Below are 24,357 nucleotides of genomic sequence, written 5' to 3'. Positions count from 1 at the left end.
TCGTAATAAAGAAAAATATGTTTATTTGATGTATAAACAATCATTCTTACATTCTGGAAATCAGACGCCATCTCAACCATAGATACGTGGAGCGCACAACCGACTCGCCGCGGTCAGAAAAAGCTATGATGACAACACAAAACGTAGCAACTAAGCAGAGTACCCCAACCCCAATTCTGCACTATCGTGGTTCCCCCAAATTTTGTGAAAGGGGGGGAGGGGTACAAACAGTAAGGAGAATGCCCCCTCCCTCCATATTGCTGGAGTGCCTCTGCAGCCTTCTGTCCGGCGAGCCGGTTGTGCGCTCTGTGCTCGTTCATCGTGTCGGACATTCAGATCATCTGCCATTTCTTTCTGCCGGAGAATACAAAACGTGAAAAAGTCGCCGATTTATAAAGAGTCGGATCCGTAGAAAGCGTAAAAAATACGGTTGTTATACGCTGCGCTCGCCGCCGGCTGTACCACAGTATAATAGCTGATAAGATCCAGAGAGCTCGGGAGGGGAAAAGATATAAAAAAATTATAACGGAAAGAAACAAACTTCGGGGAGAATTCTTTAGGATTGCATTTTACTCATTTGGGGCTAAAAATCATTTTTTTAGTTGGGCTTTATTAAAAATATTGAGCCCTTTTGTCACAAAGGGATAACAGTTTTTTTAGCTGTGTGACTGGTACTTACAAAAAGGTCATAAACACGTATTTAAGCTACATTCTTAGCAGTAAGATAAGGACTGAGCTATAATGAGTGTTTAAGGTCAGAGATAAGGAGCCGTCAGCTGAGCTGCCTGACAGAACAGAGAGGAAATTCAGATCCTGCTACTAGAGAATCTCAGCCATGTACGGAGAGAAGGGCTCCAAATTTTTCATAAAGACCAACTGAAAAAACGATTTTTAGCTCAAAATGTGTACAATGCAATAAAAAAAAAAAAAGTCCCCAAAGGTTACATAGCCTTTAAAGGAGATTCCCACCTGACAGATGTACGTGGACCCCGCTTCTGTCCCTTGTGGGCGCTCCTGTAAACTGCATGTTGGAAAGAAGCTCCACCTATTGGCATGGATAAAGTGGAGGCTTCCAGCAGTGTGGCAGACTGTCCCATACAGGAGAAGGTATAAGAACTTGACAACCTCCATCTAACACTGGGTTCTGGGTGGAGTTACACTTTATATATCAGCAGTGGGCGCATTCTCTCCAAGCTTTATACTGGCAGAATCAGAACATATGGCTTCTCCGCCTTTATACATCTCCAAATGTTGCACACCTTTCCTACGTGTACCGGGGACCCATTATCTGGATGCACAATCATGCAGGCTACCTCTCTGCTGGTCATAGACAATAAGACAAGCCCCGCCCCTGAGGAGCCCCAAGAAACTACCTTCCTGCTGAGAGGAATCCTATAATATACTATTACAATTACAGTGACCGCTGTAAAGACGGCATCTCCCACAACCGATGACAGCAGAGAGTAGCCCAATACAGACACGGAGCCGTGTGGATGCAGCTTTGGGTGCGATTGGAGTACAAAGAGTGACGTCATTCAAAATAATATTTAAACGTAATCTGTCAAATGACATTTAACGTGAACCTGCGCTTTTACTGAGCCCCCCTCAGGCACTGCGGCCACGCTTTACCCCTAAAGTCCGAGCGCAAGAATGAGGCTTTGAGGAAAACGTGCCTCAGTGAAAGAAACGGTGGCAGGTGATGGCTGTAGAGCAGTGTTTCCCAACCAGTGTGCCTCCAGCTGTTGCAAAACTACAACTCCCAGAATGCCTGGACAGCCTTTGGCTGTGCGGGCATGCTGGGAGTTGTAGTTTTGCAACAGCTGGAGGCACACTGGTTGGGAAACACTGCTGTAGAGCACACGTACGAGGCACAACATGAGACGAGGCTGCGATTTGGCAGTGAGGCGCTCGTCCGATACGGTAATAATACAGGATTATCATTGTTATGGGGGGGGGGGTTAATATCCAAAAATACTGCTATCAAACTACAAATCCCATCATACCTCCCGCAGGAAGCGTAGTGGGAAACGGATACCAATGGGGAATGCAGCCAGTTAAAGTGGTTCCAATTGTATTATACTCCAGAGCTGCACTCACTATTCTGCTGGTTGTTGCAGGAAACAGGCAGCATGTTGTGGATAGACACCTGAGCTTCTTGGGAGACAACCTGGTGTAAGTCTCTGTGCAGTCACTGAACAAGCAGAGAAAGATGGGAGATTTCAGCTCTGGAGGTGCAGAATACGGAATGCAGCTCTGGTGTACATAATACTGCCTATAAGTCAGGATCAGGTGATGGTACTGGCTATGTGGTCTGATTCTATAGGTGACTGTACACTATAGGGGCATCTGCCATTAATCGCTGTGTGATGTTTGTAGGAGACTTTGCAGCTGAATTCTTTACCATTTGCAGGATCTCTGCTTGCAGTCAGTGACACTGGATATTCTTATTCAGGCACTGAAACCCTGTTCTGACCTCGTCCTCCTCACACAGCTGAGGCGCGTGTTACTGAACTTTCCAATGCAGAATAATAAAGTTTTAAATACAGAAGACAGGACACTGGCCCTTTAAGATTTAAAGGCACCCATTGGGAGCTTTATAGTTGTCCCCAATAATAAAGGGCCCCGTAAACATGGAGGACGTGTCCTCTGGAACACTGATCATTGCAGGCAGGTGAATACAATTTGCATAGAATAAACCTGTCTCTTCCTCGGACACTTCTGGATTGTAAGCTCCTTAGACAACGGTCAATACTATCGATATGGCACAAGAGAGAAACAAGTAACGTCCCATCGCAGAGGAGCCTGAGCGGCGGCGCGAGCGGCGTACGTCGGCCTGGAAACTGTGCAAACAGCATTTGGTCAATAGAAACATTTGGCTTATAAAAAAAATACAAAAGATACCATTTTTTTATACAAAAAGATTTGGGGATCAAACGCTGATTAATGACTCCGCCCACCAAATAGAATTTGCTGATTAGTCAAATATTAATTACCCGCCACCTAACGACTCTAATACAAATATATATATTCAGTGCGATTCCTTCCATCCGGCATCTTATAATCTACAGCACCTAGTGATCCAGGACGGCCGCGGAGCGCCTGGAGGATCCAGGACGGCCGCGGAGCGCCTGGAGGATCCAGGACGGCCGCGGCGCGCCTGGAGGATCCAGGACGGCCGCGGCGCGCCTGGAGGATCCAGGACGGCCGCGGCGCGCCTGGAGGATCCAGGACGGCCGCGGCGCGCCTGGAGGATCCAGGACGGCCGCGGAGCGCCTGGAGGATCCAGGACGGCCGCGGCGCGCCTGGAGGATCCAGGACGGCCGCGGAGCGCCTGGAGGATCCAGGACGGCCGCGGAGCGCCTGGAGGATCCAGGACGGCCGCGGAGCGCCTGGAGGATCCAGGACGGCCGCGGAGCGCCTGGAGGATCCAGGACGGCCGCGGAGCGCCTGGAGGATCCAGGACGGCCGCGGCGCGCCTGGAGGATCCAGGACGGCCGCGGAGCGCCTGGAGGATCCAGGACGGCCGCGGAGCGCCTGGAGGATCCAGGACGGCCGCGGCGCGCCTGGAGGATCCAGGACGGCCGCGGCGCGCCTGGAGGATCCAGGACGGCCGCGGCGCGCCTGGAGGATGCAGGACGGCCGCGGCGCGCCTGGAGGATGCAGGACGGCCGCGGCGCGCCTGGAGGATGCAGGACGGCCGCGACTCGCCTGGAGGATGCAGGACGGCCGCGACTCGCCTGGAGGATCCAGGACGGCCGCGACTCGCCTGGAGGAACCAGGACGGCCGCGACTCGCCTGGAGGATCCAGGACGGCCGCGACTCGCCTGGAGGATCCAGGACGGCCGCGACTCGCCTGGAGGATCCAGGACGGCCGCGACTCGCCTGGAGGATCCAGGACGGCCGCGACTCGCCTGGAGGATCCAGGACGGGTGCGACTCGCCTGGAGGATCCAGGACGGGTGCGACTCGCCTGGAGGATCCAGGACGGCCGCGACTCGCCTGGAGGATCCAGGACGGCCGCGGAGCGCCTGGAGGATCCAGGACGGCCGCGGAGCGCCTGGAGGATCCAGGACGGCCGCGGAGCGCCTGGAGGATCCAGGACGGCCGCGGAGCGCCTGGAGGATCCAGGACGGCCGCGGAGCGCCTGGAGGATCCAGGACGGCCGCGGCGCGCCTGGAGGATGCAGGACGGCCGCGGCGCGCCTGGAGGATGCAGGACGGCCGCGGAGCGCCTGGGGATCCAGCACAGACCAAGTCCCGCTGACACCGCATGAAAGGAACCTCACTATTTACTTATGAACTGCCCTGGATACAAAAATACAATAAAAAATAGACATTTTCTTCTCTACGGCGACGATTTGTTAAGTGCAAGACAAAAACCGCCGGCGACTTCTGCTCTGGATATAACTTACAGATGACACAGGGTGAACATACACGACTCCCATCATCCACGCCCGGAGGAGTCATCATGTGAACTCCAGGCTGTCCAGCTGGAAGAGGTTGTTATTTGTGGGCGTGCTGAAGTACAGCTGGTTTGTGGGCGAGCGGATGTCGCAGGGGCTTTTCAGGGTCCTTTCGAAGTCCAGCAGCTGTCCCATGAAGTTAAAGTTTGGCGAGATGTTGGACTTTTTCCTCTTCACGAAGTCGTAGGCGTCGTTCAGCGAGAGGTTGAGCTTCTGCATGAGGTACGCCACGGTGACCGTGACCGAGCGGCTGATGCCTGCGAGACAGTGGACGAGGATCCCGCACTTGTTGGAACGAGCTTCATCTGAAAGAGAACGGGAGAAATAATCACAATAATCTGTAAACGAGTGCCGCCATTCACTCACAGCAAGCAGAGATCCTACACACAGAGGAGCTGAAACCCAAAGTCTGCTAGAAAGTTACGCAAACTGATCTCTAACTTCCAACATACTTTCCATTTCAATTCCTCGCCATTTTTAGGATCTCTGTTTCTTGTCAGTGAATGGGAGATTACTGTTTTACATAGTAAATGCTTTCTGACCAAAGGCAGCTGAGGGTTTGTTGCAATATATCAAGTCTGTGAAATATTCTGCACTATTACACTGTAACAAACATCAGCTGTGCGGCTAGTGCCATGTCAGGACAGATTCCAGCTTCAGGAATGTTATTCATGGACAACAAGCAGGTATTTTGAAAACAGATGTGACTGTCTAATATTCTAGTCACACCCAGAGCTGCAGTCAGTTCTTATTCTCCACGTGTAGAAAAGAAGATGGCTTCGGCAGCATTCCGCAATATCAAAAATACTTTAATCGTACCTCCAGACACAGATGGCAACGAACGTTTCGACTGTGTAACAGTCTTTGTCAAGCCTAATGACACAAAATCTGATAGGCATATATATACCCCCCTCATATAAAATACACACCCCGTTACATCATTAGTGCAGATCACTACACAATAGGATACACATGTTCATACTTTAACTCACAGCTAACGACATGTCCAACGAACTCATGTAGTTCTACTCGGCGTTCCCTTATCTGTAATGCGCAGTCGCGTCTCAACCCATCTAAAACCCGGAAGTATCATACGTCGCCATGGCGCCCAGAGGCGCACGTGTCTCTAGCCAATGAGCTGCCAGAGGGCCTCACTGACGTCACAGACTGCGCGTCAACCTCGTAACACTCACCCAAGAGCGCACATCCGTGCGTCGATGGCGTGGGTCACATGAGGTACGCAGCCAGTAACAACATCGCGCAGGTACCGGCGCCATGACAACGAAGACGCCACGATCCACGCTGCTTACTGTGGAGTAAATATGTGCTATCCGTATCCAAAATGAACTGGTTTGTGCAACATATAGACAACACAGATAATAGCCCGATTACAGAGGGACATCAAGCCGGACTGTACATATTCATGATCATAACAGGTATAGGGCAAAAACATATCATAGCAAGTACAGATAGCAATACAAACAGTGTATCCCATGTATACTTCACATATGGATCATCATCATAGCACTTTGACATATAAATTTGGGGACCAATCCCCCGGTGGATGCGCTACATATAGGTTAAAATCATAATGTCCCTATACTAAGAGGACAAAACAATGACACACATCAATCGATGGATGAGACATTGAACTCTAGATTCAAACCAAAGGGTTGAAGGGACCTAAGGGTATGGATCCATTTAAGTTCCTTTTTCCTCAGGATTCCCTTCCTGTCCCCACCCCTTCTCAAATATCCCACGCTATCAATAGCCCGAAATCTCAATTGATTGATAGAATGTTTGCAATCAATGAAGTGTTTGGCAACCGGTTTGTCGAGTGCACCTGTTCTTATTGTACTTTTATGTTTATTAATTCTTTCCCTCAATTCCATCGTAGTCTCACCCACATAGATCAAGCTACATGGGCACTGTATCATGTAAACCACATCTGTGGACTTACATGTATAGTGACCCTTGATTTTGAACCGTTTACCACTATAGGGATGTGTAAAACCGTCGCCTTTCATGATGCCACCACAGTTGCAACAGGAAAGGCAAGGGAAATTACCATTCCTCATTGGTGCTAGTCTTTTCTGTCTTTCGATGTCCTTACCCCCTATATCCGCTTTCACCAATCTATCCCGTAGGTTGGGGCTCCGTTTGTATGCCATCATTGGGGGAACTGAAAATTCAGTGACTGTAGGCAATCCTTTCTGCAGGATCTGCCATTCCTGACGTAGGATGGTGGCTATATTGCCGCTATCACTCCCAAAGATGGATACAAATGGAATTCGGGGGGTCTCATGTTTCTGTGGTTTCTTTACCAAAGTGGAACAACGTTCCATAGATGTAATCCTATGCTTGGTACGGTTAATCAATTTGGTGGGATAACCTCTCTTACTAAACTTATCGCACATCTCATCAACTCTGAATTCAAAGAGGGTGTCATCTGATACGATGCGACGTACTCTAAGTAATTGACTCCACGGAAGGGAGCTTACCATATTCTGAGGGTGACTACTGTCATACATTAACAAGGTGTTCTTGTCTGTAGGTTTTTGGAAGAGATCAGTACAGATCCTTCCATTGAGCACCTGAACTCGGACGTCAAGGAACTGCAGCTCACGGGCAGAATGCATCACGGTGAACTGCAGGTCCCGGACCCCAGAGTTCAGGTGCGCATGGAACTCATCCAACTCAGGCACAGTTCCCGTCCAAATCAAGAAAATGTCGTCGATGTAGCGCCACCAGCACAGGACTCTCTCAAAAAATGTGGAGTGATACACCAGCCGATCCTCCACCTCCGCCATGAAGATGTTTGCGTAGGTGGGGGCCACATTGGACCCCATCGCCACACCCCGCTTTTGCTGGTAGAAGGTGTCCCCGAAGAGAAAATAATTCCTCCTCAGGACCACCTCCAGGAGGGCGAGGATCAGCCGGCGCGCCCCAGGAGAGAGCCCTGTGCCGGCCAGGGCCACATCGACGACATTTAGACCATAAGAGTGATCAATGGATGTATACAGGGATACAACATCAAAACTCACAAGCAAAAACTCCGCCGGCAAATCAAGTGAATTCAGCTTTGTCAAGAAATGGCCAGTATCACTGATATAGGAGGGAGCCGTGGTCGCGTGGATCCGCAACACTTTGTCCAAAAAGATGGATACAGGATTAAAGATGGAACCCCTGCCCGACACTATAGGTCGGCCAGGGGGATCCACAAGACTCTTGTGGATCTTTGGTAATACATATATCACAGGGGTGATCGGATGGCTCACCCGCAGAAAGCTGTTTAGTTCATCGTCAATGACTCCTTGACTAAGAGCCTCATCCAATAACACCCCTATGATATCTGCTATGTCCCACCTCGGATCCTTGCCCAACATCTCATAGACATTAATATCTCCTACCTGTCTTTTGATCTCATCAATATATTTACAGGTGTCCATCACGACCACGGCGCCCCCCTTGTCAGCTGGCTTGATCGTCAATTGCTTGTTGTGTTCCAGTTCAAGAACAGCCCGCCTCTCATCTTGAGATAGGTTGTGTTTGAACTGGTGGGTTCCCTCCACCCTCAATTGCTCGATCCGTTTCCTGACAAAGCTGATGTAGGTTTCAATCACATGGTTGTTTTGCGGTGGAGTAAAGTGACTTTTATTGCGTAAATCGAAGTTTTTGCACATTAAGGTATCAGTGGAAACATCAAGTTGACTAATAGGTACATCAATATTTCTAACTGAAAAAAAAGCCTTCAGTCTCAAGCGTCTAAAGAACTTTTGTAAGTCGAGCTCAAACTCGAACCAGTCCCTTGATGTTGTAGGGCAGAATGTTAGGCCACGGCTTAGCACACTAATTTGTGCTTTGTCAAGCTGGAAGGAAGAGATGTTCACGACCAGGTTCATCATTTCCGCTGTCCGCGTCTCGTTACTCTCCCCTGGATATGGGTGGGGGCCTCTATCGATATTGGGGGAAGGGTTCTTGTTGGATCGGTGGTGTTTCCTACCACCCCTTCTATATCGCCCTCCCCTCTTTTTCTGCTTGGGCCTAAAAAATTAGACGCACCTGATTCGTCAGCGGAATCAGATTCCCCAGTGCTGAAGCCAAATCTGCCTTGATCAAAGCGTTTACCCCGTCTACGCCTATTAAACCTTTGTGGCTGAGATGACTGCCAGTTGTATATTTTGCCAGACTGGTAATCATCTAAGTCTCTATGCCACTTATCTCTCTTGACGTGTTCCACTTCCAACTTATGTCGTGCAATATGTTGTGTGGTCTTGTCTTTGTATACTGTAAAATCCTCAGCACTCATGAGGTCCTGGATCTGGACTTCCAACTCGGCTGTGGTTTTCCTCAGGTTGTCAACCTCTTTCTGCAAAAAGTCTATGTTTAATAACATTAATTCAAAAGAATATTGATTGTTGATAGCTTCAAAGGCTTTACAAAAATCACCATTCGTCGGGAATAAATTGGGGCGAAGATTAGATCTAAGTCCCCTAGGTATCCTCTGTTGCTTGTAATATTCCCTTAAGGTAATCAAATGTAATTCCATAGTATTCAATCTCTTGAGGTCCTGCTCTACTTTACGTTTCAGGATATCAACAGAGGGGGAGCTTAAAAATGTCACATCACATCCATCTACATTGATAAGTCGCTGTATGTCCTCATCAGTATATACATACATGTGTCTTGGCGAGGTATCCATATTCTTACTTGGACCTGGGGGACCCTCCATGATGTGTATCACCACTGCGTCCAACTCCCCAGTGCACGCCTCTCGGATCAAATGTAGAGACAAATAGTAGTGTAGAAGCAGCACTGTGCGGTCTCAGGATAATGCGTCTATGTCAATGCAGCAGCCTAACCGTAGGCCCTTGATCCATCAGGCCAAATCGTATACGTGTAGAAAAGAAGATGGCTTCGGCAGCATTCCGCAATATCAAAAATACTTTAATCGTACCTCCAGACACAGATGGCAACGAACGTTTCGACTGTGTAACAGTCTTTGTCAAGCCTAATGACACAAAATCTGATAGCCATATATATACCCCCCTCATATAAAATACACACCCCGTTACATCATTAGTGCAGATCACTACACAATAGGATACACATGTTCATACTTTAACTCACAGCTAACGACATGTCCAACGAACTCATGTAGTTCTACTCGGCGTTCCCTTATCTGTAATGCGCAGTCGCGTCTCAACCCATCTAAAACCCGGAAGTATCATACGTCGCCATGGCGCCCAGAGGCGCACGTGTCTCTAGCCAATGAGCTGCCAGAGGGCCTCACTGACGTCACAGACTGCGCGTCAACCTCGTAACACTCACCCAAGAGCGCACATCCGTGCGTCGATGGCGTGGGTCACATGAGGTACGCAGCCAGTAACAACATCGCGCAGGTACCGGCGCCATGACAACGAAGACGCCACGATCCACGCTGCTTACTGTGGAGTAAATATGTGCTATCCGTATCCAAAATGAACTGGTTTGTGCAACATATAGACAACACAGATAATAGCCCGATTACAGAGGGACATCAAGCCGGACTGTACATATTCATGATCATAACAGGTATAGGGCAAAAACATATCATAGCAAGTACAGATAGCAATACAAACAGTGTATCCCATGTATACTTCACATATGGATCATCATCATAGCACTTTGACATATAAATTTGGGGACCAATCCCCCGGTGGATGCGCTACATATAGGTTAAAATCATAATGTCCCTATACTAAGAGGACAAAACAATGACACACATCAATCGATGGATGAGACATTGAACTCTAGATTCAAACCAAAGGGTTGAAGGGACCTAAGGGTATGGATCCATTTAAGTTCCTTTTTCCTCAGGATTCCCTTCCTGTCCCCACCCCTTCTCAAATATCCCACGCTATCAATAGCCCGAAATCTCAATTGATTGATAGAATGTTTGCAATCAATGAAGTGTTTGGCAACCGGTTTGTCGAGTGCACCTGTTCTTATTGTACTTTTATGTTTATTAATTCTTTCCCTCAATTCCATCGTAGTCTCACCCACATAGATCAAGCTACATGGGCACTGTATCATGTAAACCACATCTGTGGACTTACATGTATAGTGACCCTTGATTTTGAACCGTTTACCACTATAGGGATGTGTAAAACCGTCGCCTTTCATGATGCCACCACAGTTGCAACAGGAAAGGCAAGGGAAATTACCATTCCTCATTGGTGCTAGTCTTTTCTGTCTTTCGATGTCCTTACCCCCTATATCCGCTTTCACCAATCTATCCCGTAGGTTGGGGCTCCGTTTGTATGCCATCATTGGGGGAACTGAAAATTCAGTGACTGTAGGCAATCCTTTCTGCAGGATCTGCCATTCCTGACGTAGGATGGTGGCTATATTGCCGCTATCACTCCCAAAGATGGATACAAATGGAATTCGGGGGGTCTCATGTTTCTGTGGTTTCTTTACCAAAGTGGAACAACGTTCCATAGATGTAATCCTATGCTTGGTACGGTTAATCAATTTGGTGGGATAACCTCTCTTACTAAACTTATCGCACATCTCATCAACTCTGAATTCAAAGAGGGTGTCATCTGATACGATGCGACGTACTCTAAGTAATTGACTCCACGGAAGGGAGCTTACCATATTCTGAGGGTGACTACTGTCATACATTAACAAGGTGTTCTTGTCTGTAGGTTTTTGGAAGAGATCAGTACAGATCCTTCCATTGAGCACCTGAACTCGGACGTCAAGGAACTGCAGCTCACGGGCAGAATGCATCACGGTGAACTGCAGGTCCCGGACCCCAGAGTTCAGGTGCGCATGGAACTCATCCAACTCAGGCACAGTTCCCGTCCAAATCAAGAAAATGTCGTCGATGTAGCGCCACCAGCACAGGACTCTCTCAAAAAATGTGGAGTGATACACCAGCCGATCCTCCACCTCCGCCATGAAGATGTTTGCGTAGGTGGGGGCCACATTGGACCCCATCGCCACACCCCGCTTTTGCTGGTAGAAGGTGTCCCCGAAGAGAAAATAATTCCTCCTCAGGACCACCTCCAGGAGGGCGAGGATCAGCCGGCGCGCCCCAGGAGAGAGCCCTGTGCCGGCCAGGGCCACATCGACGACATTTAGACCATAAGAGTGATCAATGGATGTATACAGGGATACAACATCAAAACTCACAAGCAAAAACTCCGCCGGCAAATCAAGTGAATTCAGCTTTGTCAAGAAATGGCCAGTATCACTGATATAGGAGGGAGCCGTGGTCGCGTGGATCCGCAACACTTTGTCCAAAAAGATGGATACAGGATTAAAGATGGAACCCCTGCCCGACACTATAGGTCGGCCAGGGGGATCCACAAGACTCTTGTGGATCTTTGGTAATACATATATCACAGGGGTGATCGGATGGCTCACCCGCAGAAAGCTGTTTAGTTCATCGTCAATGACTCCTTGACTAAGAGCCTCATCCAATAACACCCCTATGATATCTGCTATGTCCCACCTCGGATCCTTGCCCAACATCTCATAGACATTAATATCTCCTACCTGTCTTTTGATCTCATCAATATATTTACAGGTGTCCATCACGACCACGGCGCCCCCCTTGTCAGCTGGCTTGATCGTCAATTGCTTGTTGTGTTCCAGTTCAAGAACAGCCCGCCTCTCATCTTGAGATAGGTTGTGTTTGAACTGGTGGGTTCCCTCCACCCTCAATTGCTCGATCCGTTTCCTGACAAAGCTGATGTAGGTTTCAATCACATGGTTGTTTTGCGGTGGAGTAAAGTGACTTTTATTGCGTAAATCGAAGTTTTTGCACATTAAGGTATCAGTGGAAACATCAAGTTGACTAATAGGTACATCAATATTTCTAACTGAAAAAAAAGCCTTCAGTCTCAAGCGTCTAAAGAACTTTTGTAAGTCGAGCTCAAACTCGAACCAGTCCCTTGATGTTGTAGGGCAGAATGTTAGGCCACGGCTTAGCACACTAATTTGTGCTTTGTCAAGCTGGAAGGAAGAGATGTTCACGACCAGGTTCATCATTTCCGCTGTCCGCGTCTCGTTACTCTCCCCTGGATATGGGTGGGGGCCTCTATCGATATTGGGGGAAGGGTTCTTGTTGGATCGGTGGTGTTTCCTACCACCCCTTCTATATCGCCCTCCCCTCTTTTTCTGCTTGGGCCTAAAAAATTAGACGCACCTGATTCGTCAGCGGAATCAGATTCCCCAGTGCTGAAGCCAAATCTGCCTTGATCAAAGCGTTTACCCCGTCTACGCCTATTAAACCTTTGTGGCTGAGATGACTGCCAGTTGTATATTTTGCCAGACTGGTAATCATCTAAGTCTCTATGCCACTTATCTCTCTTGACGTGTTCCACTTCCAACTTATGTCGTGCAATATGTTGTGTGGTCTTGTCTTTGTATACTGTAAAATCCTCAGCACTCATGAGGTCCTGGATCTGGACTTCCAACTCGGCTGTGGTTTTCCTCAGGTTGTCAACCTCTTTCTGCAAAAAGTCTATGTTTAATAACATTAATTCAAAAGAATATTGATTGTTGATAGCTTCAAAGGCTTTACAAAAATCACCATTCGTCGGGAATAAATTGGGGCGAAGATTAGATCTAAGTCCCCTCATGAGTGCTGAGGATTTTACAGTATACAAAGACAAGACCACACAACATATTGCACGACATAAGTTGGAAGTGGAACACGTCAAGAGAGATAAGTGGCATAGAGACTTAGATGATTACCAGTCTGGCAAAATATACAACTGGCAGTCATCTCAGCCACAAAGGTTTAATAGGCGTAGACGGGGTAAACGCTTTGATCAAGGCAGATTTGGCTTCAGCACTGGGGAATCTGATTCCGCTGACGAATCAGGTGCGTCTAATTTTTTAGGCCCAAGCAGAAAAAGAGGGGAGGGCGATATAGAAGGGGTGGTAGGAAACACCACCGATCCAACAAGAACCCTTCCCCCAATATCGATAGAGGCCCCCACCCATATCCAGGGGAGAGTAACGAGACGCGGACAGCGGAAATGATGAACCTGGTCGTGAACATCTCTTCCTTCCAGCTTGACAAAGCACAAATTAGTGTGCTAAGCCGTGGCCTAACATTCTGCCCTACAACATCAAGGGACTGGTTCGAGTTTGAGCTCGACTTACAAAAGTTCTTTAGACGCTTGAGACTGAAGGCTTTTTTTTCAGTTAGAAATATTGATGTACCTATTAGTCAACTTGATGTTTCCACTGATACCTTAATGTGCAAAAACTTCGATTTACGCAATAAAAGTCACTTTACTCCACCGCAAAACAACCATGTGATTGAAACCTACATCAGCTTTGTCAGGAAACGGATCGAGCAATTGAGGGTGGAGGGAACCCACCAGTTCAAACACAACCTATCTCAAGATGAGAGGCGGGCTGTTCTTGAACTGGAACACAACAAGCAATTGACGATCAAGCCAGCTGACAAGGGGGGCGCCGTGGTCGTGATGGACACCTGTAAATATATTGATGAGATCAAAAGACAGGTAGGAGATATTAACCACCTCAGCCCCCAGTGCTTAAACACCCTGAAAGACCAGGCCACTTTTTACACTTCTGACCTACACTACTTTCACCGTTTATTGCTCGGTCATGCAACTTACCACCCAAATGAATTTTACCTCCTTTTCTTCTCACTAATAGAGCTTTCATTTGGTGGTATTTCATTGCTGCTGACATTTTTACTTTTTTTGTTATTAATCGAAATTTAACGATTTTTTTGCAAAAAAATGACATTTTTCACTTTCAGTTGTAAAATTTTGCAAAAAAAACGACATCCATATAGAAATTTTGCTCTAAATTTATAGTTCTACATGTCTTTGATAAAAAAAAAATGTTTGGGTAGAAAAAAAATGGTTTGGGTAAAAGTTATAGCGTTTACAAACTATGGTACAAAAATGTGAATTTCCGCTTTTTGAAGCAGCTCTGACTTTCTGAGCACCTGTCATGTTTCCTGAGGTTCTACAATGCCCAGACAGTACAAACACCCCACAAATGACCCCATTTCTGAAAGTACACACCCTAAGGTATTCGCTGATGGGCATAGTGAGTTCATAGAACTTTTTATTTTTTGTCACAAGTTAGCGGAAAATGATGATTTTTTTTTTTTTTTTTTTTTTTCTTACAAAGTCTCATATTCCACTAACTTGTGACAAAAAATAAAAAGTTCTATGAACTCACTATGCCCATCACGAAATACCTTGGGGTCTCTTCTTTCCAAAATGGGGTCACTTGTGGGGTAGTTATACTGCCCTGGCATTCTAGGGGCCCAAATGTGTGGTAAGGAGTTTGAAATCAAATTCAGTAAAAAATGACCTGTGAAATCCGAAAGGTGCTCTTTGGAATATGGGCCCCTTTGCCCACCTAGGCTGCAAAAAAGTGTCACACATCTGGTATTGCCGTACTCAGGAGAAGTTGAGGAATGTGTTTTGGGGTGTCTTTTTACATATACCCATGCTGGGTGAGATAAATATCTTGGTCAAATGACAACTTTGTATAAAAAAATGGGAAAAGTTGTCTTTTGCCAAGATATTTCTCTCACCCAGCATGGGTATATATAAAATGACACCCCAAAACACATTCCCCACCTTCTCCTGAGTACGGAGATACCAGATGTGTGACACTTTTTTGCAGCCTAGGTGGGCAAAGGGGCCCATATTCCAAAGAGCACCTTTCGGATTTCACTCGTCATTTTTTACTGAATTTGATTTCAAACTCCTTACCACACATTTGGGCCCCTAGAATGCCAGGGCAGTATAACTACCCCACAAGTGACCCCATTTTGGAAAGAAGACACCCCAAGGTATTCCGTAAGGGGCATGGCGAGTTCCTAGAATTTTTTATTTTTTGTCACAAGTTAGTGGAAAATGATGATTTTTTTTTTTTTTTTTTTTTTTCATACAAAGTCTCATATTCCACTAACTTGTGACAAAAAATAAAAACTTCCATGAACTCACTATGCCCATCAGCGAATACCTTGGGGTCTCTTCTTTCCAAAATGGGGTCACTTGTGGGGTAGTTATACTGCCCTGGCATTCTAGGGGCCCAAATGTGTGGTAAGGAGTTTGAAATCAAATTCTGTAAAAATTGACCTGTGAAATCCGAAAGGTGCTCTTTGGAATATGGGCCCCTTTGCCCACCTAGGCTGCAAAAAAGTGTCACACATCTGGTATCTCCGTATTCAGTAGAAGTTGGGGAATGTGTTTTGGGGTGTCTTTTTACATATACCCATGCTGGGTGAGAGAAATATCTTGGTCAAATGCCAACTTTGTATAAAAAAATGGGAAAAGTTGTCTTTTGCCAAGATATTTCTCTCACCCAGCAGGGGTATATGTAAAATGACACCCCAAAACACATTCCCCACCTTCTCCTGAGTACGGAGATACCAGATGTGTGACACTTTTTTGCAGCCTAGGTGGGCAAAGGGGCCCATATTCCAAAGAGCACCTTTCGGATTTCACAGGTCATTTATTACAGAATTTGATTTCAAACTCCTTACCACACATTTGGGCCACTAGAATGCCAGGGCAGTATAACTACCCCACAAGTGACCCCATTTTGGAAAGAAGACACCCCAAGGTATTCGCTGATGGACATAGTGAGTTCATGGAAGTTTTTATTTTTTGTCACAAGTTAGTGGAATATGAGACTTTGTATAAAAAAAAAAAAAAAAAAAAAAAAATCAGCATTTTCCACTAACTTGTGACAAAAAATAAAAAATTCTAGGAACTCGCCATGCCCCTCACGGAATACCTTGGGGTGTCTTCTTTCCAAAATGGGGTCACTTGTGGGGTAGTTATACTGCCCTGGCATTTTCCAGGGGCCCTAATGTGTGGTAAGTAGGTAAATGACCTGTGAAATCCTAAAGGTGCTCTTTGGAATATGGGCCCCTTTGCCCACCTAGGCTGCAAAAAAGTGTCACACATGTGGTATCGCCGTATTCAGGAGAAGTTGGGGAATGTGTTTTGGGGTGTCATTTTACATATACCCTTGCTGGGTGAGAGAAATATCTTGGCAAAAGACAACTTTTCCCATTTTTTTATACAAAGTTGGCATTTGACCAAGATATTTCTCTCACCCAGCATGGGTATATGTAAAATGACACCCCAAAACACATTCCCCAACTTCTCCTGAGTACGGCGATACCAGATGTGTGACACTTTTTTGCAGCCTAGATGCGCAAAGGTGCCCAAATTCCTTTTAGGAGGGCATTTTTAGACATTTGGATACCAGACTTCTTCTCACGCTTTGGGGCCCCTAGAATGCCAGGGCAGTATAAATACCCCACATGTGACCCCATTTTGGAAAGAAGACACCCCAAGGTATTCAATGAGGGGCATGGCGAGTTCATAGAAAAAAAAAATTTTTGGCACAAGTTAGCGGAAATTGATATTTTTAATTTTTTTCTCACAAAGTCTCCCGTTCCGCTAACTTGGGACAAAAATTTCAATCTTTCATGGACTCAATATGCCCCTCACGGAATACCTGGGGGTGTCTTCTTTCCGAAATGGGGTCACATGTGGGGTATTTATACTGCCCTGGCATTCTAGGGGCCCTAAAGCGTGAGAAGAAGTCTGGAATATAAATGTCTAAAAAATTTTACGCATTTGGATTCCGTGAGGGGTATGATGAGTTCATGTGAGATTTTATTTTTTGACACAAGTTAGTGGAATATGAGACTTTGTAAGAAAAAAAAAAAATAATTCCGCTAACTTGGGCCAAAAAAATGTCTGAATGGAGCCTTACAGAGGGGTGATCAATGACAGGGGGGTGATCAATGACAGGGGGGGTGATCAATGACAGGGGGGGTGATCAATGACAGGGGGGGTGATCAATGACAGGGGGGGTGATCAATGACAGGGGGGGTGATCAATGACAGGGGGGTGATCAATGACAGGGGGGGTGATCAATGACAGGGGGGGTGATCAATGACAGGGGGGGTGATCAATGACAGGGGGGGTGATCAATGACAGGGGGGTGATCAGGGAGTCTATATGGGGTGATCACCACAGTCATTGATCATGCCCCTGTAAGGCTTCATTCAGACGTCCGGATGCGTTTTGCGGATCCGATCCATCTATCAGTGGATCCGTAAAAATCATGCGGACGTCTGAATGGAGCTTTACAGGGGTGTAATCAATGACAGGGGGGTGATCAGGGAGTCTATATGGGGTGATCACCACAGTCATTGATCACGCCCCTGTAAGGCTTCATTCAGACGTCCGGATGCGTTTTGCGGATCGGATCCATCTATTAGTGCATCCGTAAAAATCATGCGGACATCTGAATGGAGCTTTACAGGGGGGTGATCAGGGAGTCTATATGGGGTGATCACCACAGTCATTGATCATGCCCCTGTAAGGCTTCATTCAGACGTCCGGATGCGTTTTGCGGATCGGATCCATCTATCAGTGCATCCGTAAAAATCATGCGGACATCTGAATGGAGCTTTACAGGGGGGTGATCAGGGAGTCTATATGGGGTGATCACCACAGTCATTGATCATGCCCCTGTAAGGCTTCATTCAGACGTCCGGATGCGTTTTGCGGATCCGATCCATCTATCAGTGCATCCGTAAAAATCATGCGGACGTCTGAATGGAGCTTTACAGGGGGGTGATCAATGACAGGGGTGTGATCAATGACAGGGGGGTGATCAGGGAGTCTATATGGGGTGATAACCACAGTCATTGATCACGCCCCTGTAAGGCTTCATTCAGACGTCCGGATGCGTTTTGCGGATCCGATCCATCTATCAGTGGATCCGTAAAAATCATGCGGACGTCTGAATGGAGCTTTACAGGGGGGAAATCAATGACAGGGGTGTAATCAATGACAGGGGGGTGATCAGGGAGTCTATATGGGGTGATAACCACAGTCATTGATCACGCCCCTGTAAGGCTTCATTCAGACGTCCGGATGCGTTTTGCGGATCCGATCCATCTATCAGTGGATCCGTAAAAATCATGCGGACGTCTGAATGGAGCTTTACAGGGGGTTGATCAATGACAGGGGGGTAATCAATGACAGGGGGGTGATCAGGGAGTCTATATGGGGTGATCAGGTGCTAATAAGGGGTTAATAAGTGACGGGGGGGGGTGTAGTGTAGTGTAGTGGTGCTTGGTGCTACTTTACTGAGCTACCTGTGTCCTCTGGTGGTCGATCCAAACAAAGGGGACCACCAGAGGACCAGGTAGCAGGTATATTAGACGCTGTTATCAAAACAGCGTCTAATATACCTGTTAGGGGTTAAAAAAATCACATCTCCAGCCTGCCAGCGAACGATCGCCGCTGGCAGGCTGGAGATCAACTCTCTTACCTTCCGTTCCTGTGAGCGCGCGCGCCTGTGTGCGCGCGTTCACAGGAAATCTCGCGTCTCGCGAGATGACGCACGGATGCGTCCAGGAGGAATGAATCAACCACCTTCCGGACGCATCCGTGCGTTAGGCGGTCGGGAGGTGGTTAATGTCTATGAGATGTTGGGCAAGGATCCGAGGTGGGACATAGCAGATATCATAGGGGTGTTATTGGATGAGGCTCTTAGTCAAGGAGTCATTGACGATGAACTAAACAGCTTTCTGCGGGTGAGCCATCCGATCACCCCTGTGATATATGTATTACCAAAGATCCACAAGAGTCTTGTGGATCCCCCTGGCCGACCTATAGTGTCGGGCAGGGGTTCCATCTTTAATCCTGTATCCATCTTTTTGGACAAAGTGTTGCGGATCCACGCGACCACGGCTCCCTCCTATATCAGTGATACTGGCCATTTCTTGACAAAGCTGAATTCACTTGATTTGCCGGCGGAGTTTTTGCTTGTGAGTTTTGATGTTGTATCCCTGTATACATCCATTGATCACTCTTATGGTCTAAATGTCGTCGATGTGGCCCTGGCCGGCACAGGGCTCTCTCCTGGGGCGCGCCGGCTGATCCTCGCCCTCCTGGAGGTGGTCCTGAGGAGGAATTATTTTCTCTTCGGGGACACCTTCTACCAGCAAAAGCGGGGTGTGGCGATGGGGTCCAATGTGGCCCCCACCTACGCAAACATCTTCATGGCGGAGGTGGAGGATCGGCTGGTGTATCACTCCACATTTTTTGAGAGAGTCCTGTGCTGGTGGCGCTACATCGACGACATTTTCTTGATTTGGACGGGAACTGTGCCTGAGTTGGATGAGTTCCATGCGCACCTGAACTCTGGGGTCCGGGACCTGCAGTTCACCGTGATGCATTCTGCCCGTGAGCTGCAGTTCCTTGACGTCCGAGTTCAGGTGCTCAATGGAAGGATCTGTACTGATCTCTTCCAAAAACCTACAGACAAGAACACCTTGTTAATGTATGACAGTAGTCACCCTCAGAATATGGTAAGCTCCCTTCCGTGGAGTCAATTACTTAGAGTACGTCGCATCGTATCAGATGACACCCTCTTTGAATTCAGAGTTGATGAGATGTGCGATAAGTTTAGTAAGAGAGGTTATCCCACCAAATTGATTAACCGTACCAAGCATAGGATTACATCTATGGAACGTTGTTCCACTTTGGTAAAGAAACCACAGAAACATGAGACCCCCCGAATTCCATTTGTATCCATCTTTGGGAGTGATAGCGGCAATATAGCCACCATCCTACGTCAGGAATGGCAGATCCTGCAGAAAGGATTGCCTACAGTCACTGAATTTTCAGTTCCCCCAATGATGGCATACAAACGGAGCCCCAACCTACGGGATAGATTGGTGAAAGCGGATATAGGGGGTAAGGACATCGAAAGACAGAAAAGACTAGCACCAATGAGGAATGGTAATTTCCCTTGCCTTTCCTGTTGCAACTGTGGTGGCATCATGAAAGGCGACGGTTTTACACATCCCTATAGTGGTAAACGGTTCAAAATCAAGGGTCACTATACATGTAAGTCCACAGATGTGGTTTACATGATACAGTGCCCATGTAGCTTGATCTATGTGGGTGAGACTACGATGGAATTGAGGGAAAGAATTAATAAACATAAAAGTACAATAAGAACAGGTGCACTCGACAAACCGGTTGCCAAACACTTCATTGATTGCAAACATTCTATCAATCAATTGAGATTTCGGGCTATTGATAGCGTGGGATATTTGAGAAGGGGTGGGGACAGGAAGGGAATCCTGAGGAAAAAGGAACTTAAATGGATCCATACCCTTAGGTCCCTTCAACCCTTTGGTTTGAATCTAGAGTTCAATGTCTCATCCATCGATTGATGTGTGTCATTGTTTTGTCCTCTTAGTATAGGGACATTATGATTTTAACCTATATGTAGCGCATCCACCGGGGGATTGGTCCCCAAATTTATATGTCAAAGTGCTATGATGATGATCCATATGTGAAGTATACATGGGATACACTGTTTGTATTGCTATCTGTACTTGCTATGATATGTTTTTGCCCTATACCTGTTATGATCATGAATATGTACAGTCCGGCTTGATGTCCCTCTGTAATCGGGCTATTATCTGTGTTGTCTATATGTTGCACAAACCAGTTCATTTTGGATACGGATAGCACATATTTACTCCACAGTAAGCAGCGTGGATCGTGGCGTCTTCGTTGTCATGGCGCCGGTACCTGCGCGATGTTGTTACTGGCTGCGTACCTCATGTGACCCACGCCATCGACGCACGGATGTGCGCTCTTGGGTGAGTGTTACGAGGTTGACGCGCAGTCTGTGACGTCAGTGAGGCCCTCTGGCAGCTCATTGGCTAGAGACACGTGCGCCTCTGGGCGCCATGGCGACGTATGATACTTCCGGGTTTTAGATGGGTTGAGACGCGACTGCGCATTACAGATAAGGGAACGCCGAGTAGAACTACATGAGTTCGTTGGACATGTCGTTAGCTGTGAGTTAAAGTATGAACATGTGTATCCTATTGTGTAGTGATCTGCACTAATGATGTAACGGGGTGTGTATTTTATATGAGGGGGGTATATATATGCCTATCAGATTTTGTGTCATTAGGCTTGACAAAGACTGTTACACAGTCGAAACGTTCGTTGCCATCTGTGTCTGGAGGTACGATTAAAGTATTTTTGATATTGCGGAATGCTGCCGAAGCCATCTTCTTTTCTACACGTATACGATTTGGCCTGATGGATCAAGGGCCTACGGTTAGGCTGCTGCATTGACATAGACGCATTATCCTGAGACCGCACAGTGCTGCTTCTACACTACTATTTGTCTCTACATTTGATCCGAGAGGCGTGCACTGGGGAGTTGGACGCAGTGGTGATACACATCATGGAGGGTCCCCCAGGTCCAAGTAAGAATATGGATACCTCGCCAAGACACATGTATGTATATACTGATGAGGACATACAGCGACTTATCAATGTAGATGGATGTGATGTGACATTTTTAAGCTCCCCCTCTGTTGATATCCTGAAACGTAAAGTAGAGCAGGACCTCAAGAGATTGAATACTATGGAATTACATTTGATTACCTTAAGGGAATATTACAAGCAACAGAGGATACCTAGGGGACTTAGATCTAATCTTCGCCCCAATTTATTCCCGACGAATGGTGATTTTTGTAAAGCCTTTGAAGCTATCAACAATCAATATTCTTTTGAATTAATGTTATTAAACATAGACTTTTTGCAGAAAGAGGTTGACAACCTGAGGAAAACCACAGCCGAGTTGGAAGTCCAGATCCAGGACCTCATGAGTGCTGAGGATTTTACAGTATACAAAGACAAGACCACACAACATATTGCACGACATAAGTTGGAAGTGGAACACGTCAAGAGAGATAAGTGGCATAGAGACTTAGATGATTACCAGTCTGGCAAAATATACAACTGGCAGTCATCTCAGCCACAAAGGTTTAATAGGCGTAGACGGGGTAAACGCTTTGATCAAGGCAGATTTGGCTTCAGCACTGGGGAATCTGATTCCGCTGACGAATCAGGTGCGTCTAATTTTTTAGGCCCAAGCAGAAAAAGAGGGGAGGGCGATATAGAAGGGGTGGTAGGAAACACCACCGATCCAACAAGAACCCTTCCCCCAATATCGATAGAGGCCCCCACCCATATCCAGGGGAGAGTAACGAGACGCGGACAGCGGAAATGATGAACCTGGTCGTGAACATCTCTTCCTTCCAGCTTGACAAAGCACAAATTAGTGTGCTAAGCCGTGGCCTAACATTCTGCCCTACAACATCAAGGGACTGGTTCGAGTTTGAGCTCGACTTACAAAAGTTCTTTAGACGCTTGAGACTGAAGGCTTTTTTTTCAGTTAGAAATATTGATGTACCTATTAGTCAACTTGATGTTTCCACTGATACCTTAATGTGCAAAAACTTCGATTTACGCAATAAAAGTCACTTTACTCCACCGCAAAACAACCATGTGATTGAAACCTACATCAGCTTTGTCAGGAAACGGATCGAGCAATTGAGGGTGGAGGGAACCCACCAGTTCAAACACAACCTATCTCAAGATGAGAGGCGGGCTGTTCTTGAACTGGAACACAACAAGCAATTGACGATCAAGCCAGCTGACAAGGGGGGCGCCGTGGTCGTGATGGACACCTGTAAATATATTGATGAGATCAAAAGACAGGTAGGAGATATTAATGTCTATGAGATGTTGGGCAAGGATCCGAGGTGGGACATAGCAGATATCATAGGGGTGTTATTGGATGAGGCTCTTAGTCAAGGAGTCATTGACGATGAACTAAACAGCTTTCTGCGGGTGAGCCATCCGATCACCCCTGTGATATATGTATTACCAAAGATCCACAAGAGTCTTGTGGATCCCCCTGGCCGACCTATAGTGTCGGGCAGGGGTTCCATCTTTAATCCTGTATCCATCTTTTTGGACAAAGTGTTGCGGATCCACGCGACCACGGCTCCCTCCTATATCAGTGATACTGGCCATTTCTTGACAAAGCTGAATTCACTTGATTTGCCGGCGGAGTTTTTGCTTGTGAGTTTTGATGTTGTATCCCTGTATACATCCATTGATCACTCTTATGGTCTAAATGTCGTCGATGTGGCCCTGGCCGGCACAGGGCTCTCTCCTGGGGCGCGCCGGCTGATCCTCGCCCTCCTGGAGGTGGTCCTGAGGAGGAATTATTTTCTCTTCGGGGACACCTTCTACCAGCAAAAGCGGGGTGTGGCGATGGGGTCCAATGTGGCCCCCACCTACGCAAACATCTTCATGGCGGAGGTGGAGGATCGGCTGGTGTATCACTCCACATTTTTTGAGAGAGTCCTGTGCTGGTGGCGCTACATCGACGACATTTTCTTGATTTGGACGGGAACTGTGCCTGAGTTGGATGAGTTCCATGCGCACCTGAACTCTGGGGTCCGGGACCTGCAGTTCACCGTGATGCATTCTGCCCGTGAGCTGCAGTTCCTTGACGTCCGAGTTCAGGTGCTCAATGGAAGGATCTGTACTGATCTCTTCCAAAAACCTACAGACAAGAACACCTTGTTAATGTATGACAGTAGTCACCCTCAGAATATGGTAAGCTCCCTTCCGTGGAGTCAATTACTTAGAGTACGTCGCATCGTATCAGATGACACCCTCTTTGAATTCAGAGTTGATGAGATGTGCGATAAGTTTAGTAAGAGAGGTTATCCCACCAAATTGATTAACCGTACCAAGCATAGGATTACATCTATGGAACGTTGTTCCACTTTGGTAAAGAAACCACAGAAACATGAGACCCCCCGAATTCCATTTGTATCCATCTTTGGGAGTGATAGCGGCAATATAGCCACCATCCTACGTCAGGAATGGCAGATCCTGCAGAAAGGATTGCCTACAGTCACTGAATTTTCAGTTCCCCCAATGATGGCATACAAACGGAGCCCCA

At 47.0% G+C, this 24,357-nt stretch overlaps 1 protein-coding gene across 1 annotated transcript in view; it reads right to left on the bottom strand.

Annotated features, from left to right (window-relative positions):
* The window catches only part of LOC120979755 (dual specificity protein phosphatase 7-like), a 35,736-nt gene continuing 11,379 nt past the window's right edge, over positions 1 to 24,357 (bottom strand). The window contains exons 3-4 of the mRNA XM_040408713.1: positions 4,411 to 4,766; positions 1 to 354 (exon numbers count right to left, since the gene is read on the bottom strand). Coding sequence (XP_040264647.1) covers positions 4,465 to 4,766 — 302 coding nt within the window. The 3' untranslated portion in view covers positions 1 to 354; positions 4,411 to 4,464. The remainder of the gene's footprint in view (positions 355 to 4,410; positions 4,767 to 24,357) is intronic.

Source organism: Bufo bufo, chromosome 9 (assembly GCF_905171765.1).
Source record: "Bufo bufo chromosome 9, aBufBuf1.1, whole genome shotgun sequence".
NCBI lineage: Eukaryota > Metazoa > Chordata > Amphibia > Anura > Bufonidae > Bufo > Bufo bufo.
Note: the sequence above shows the minus strand (reverse complement) of the source record. Positions and strands in the feature narration are given on the sequence as shown.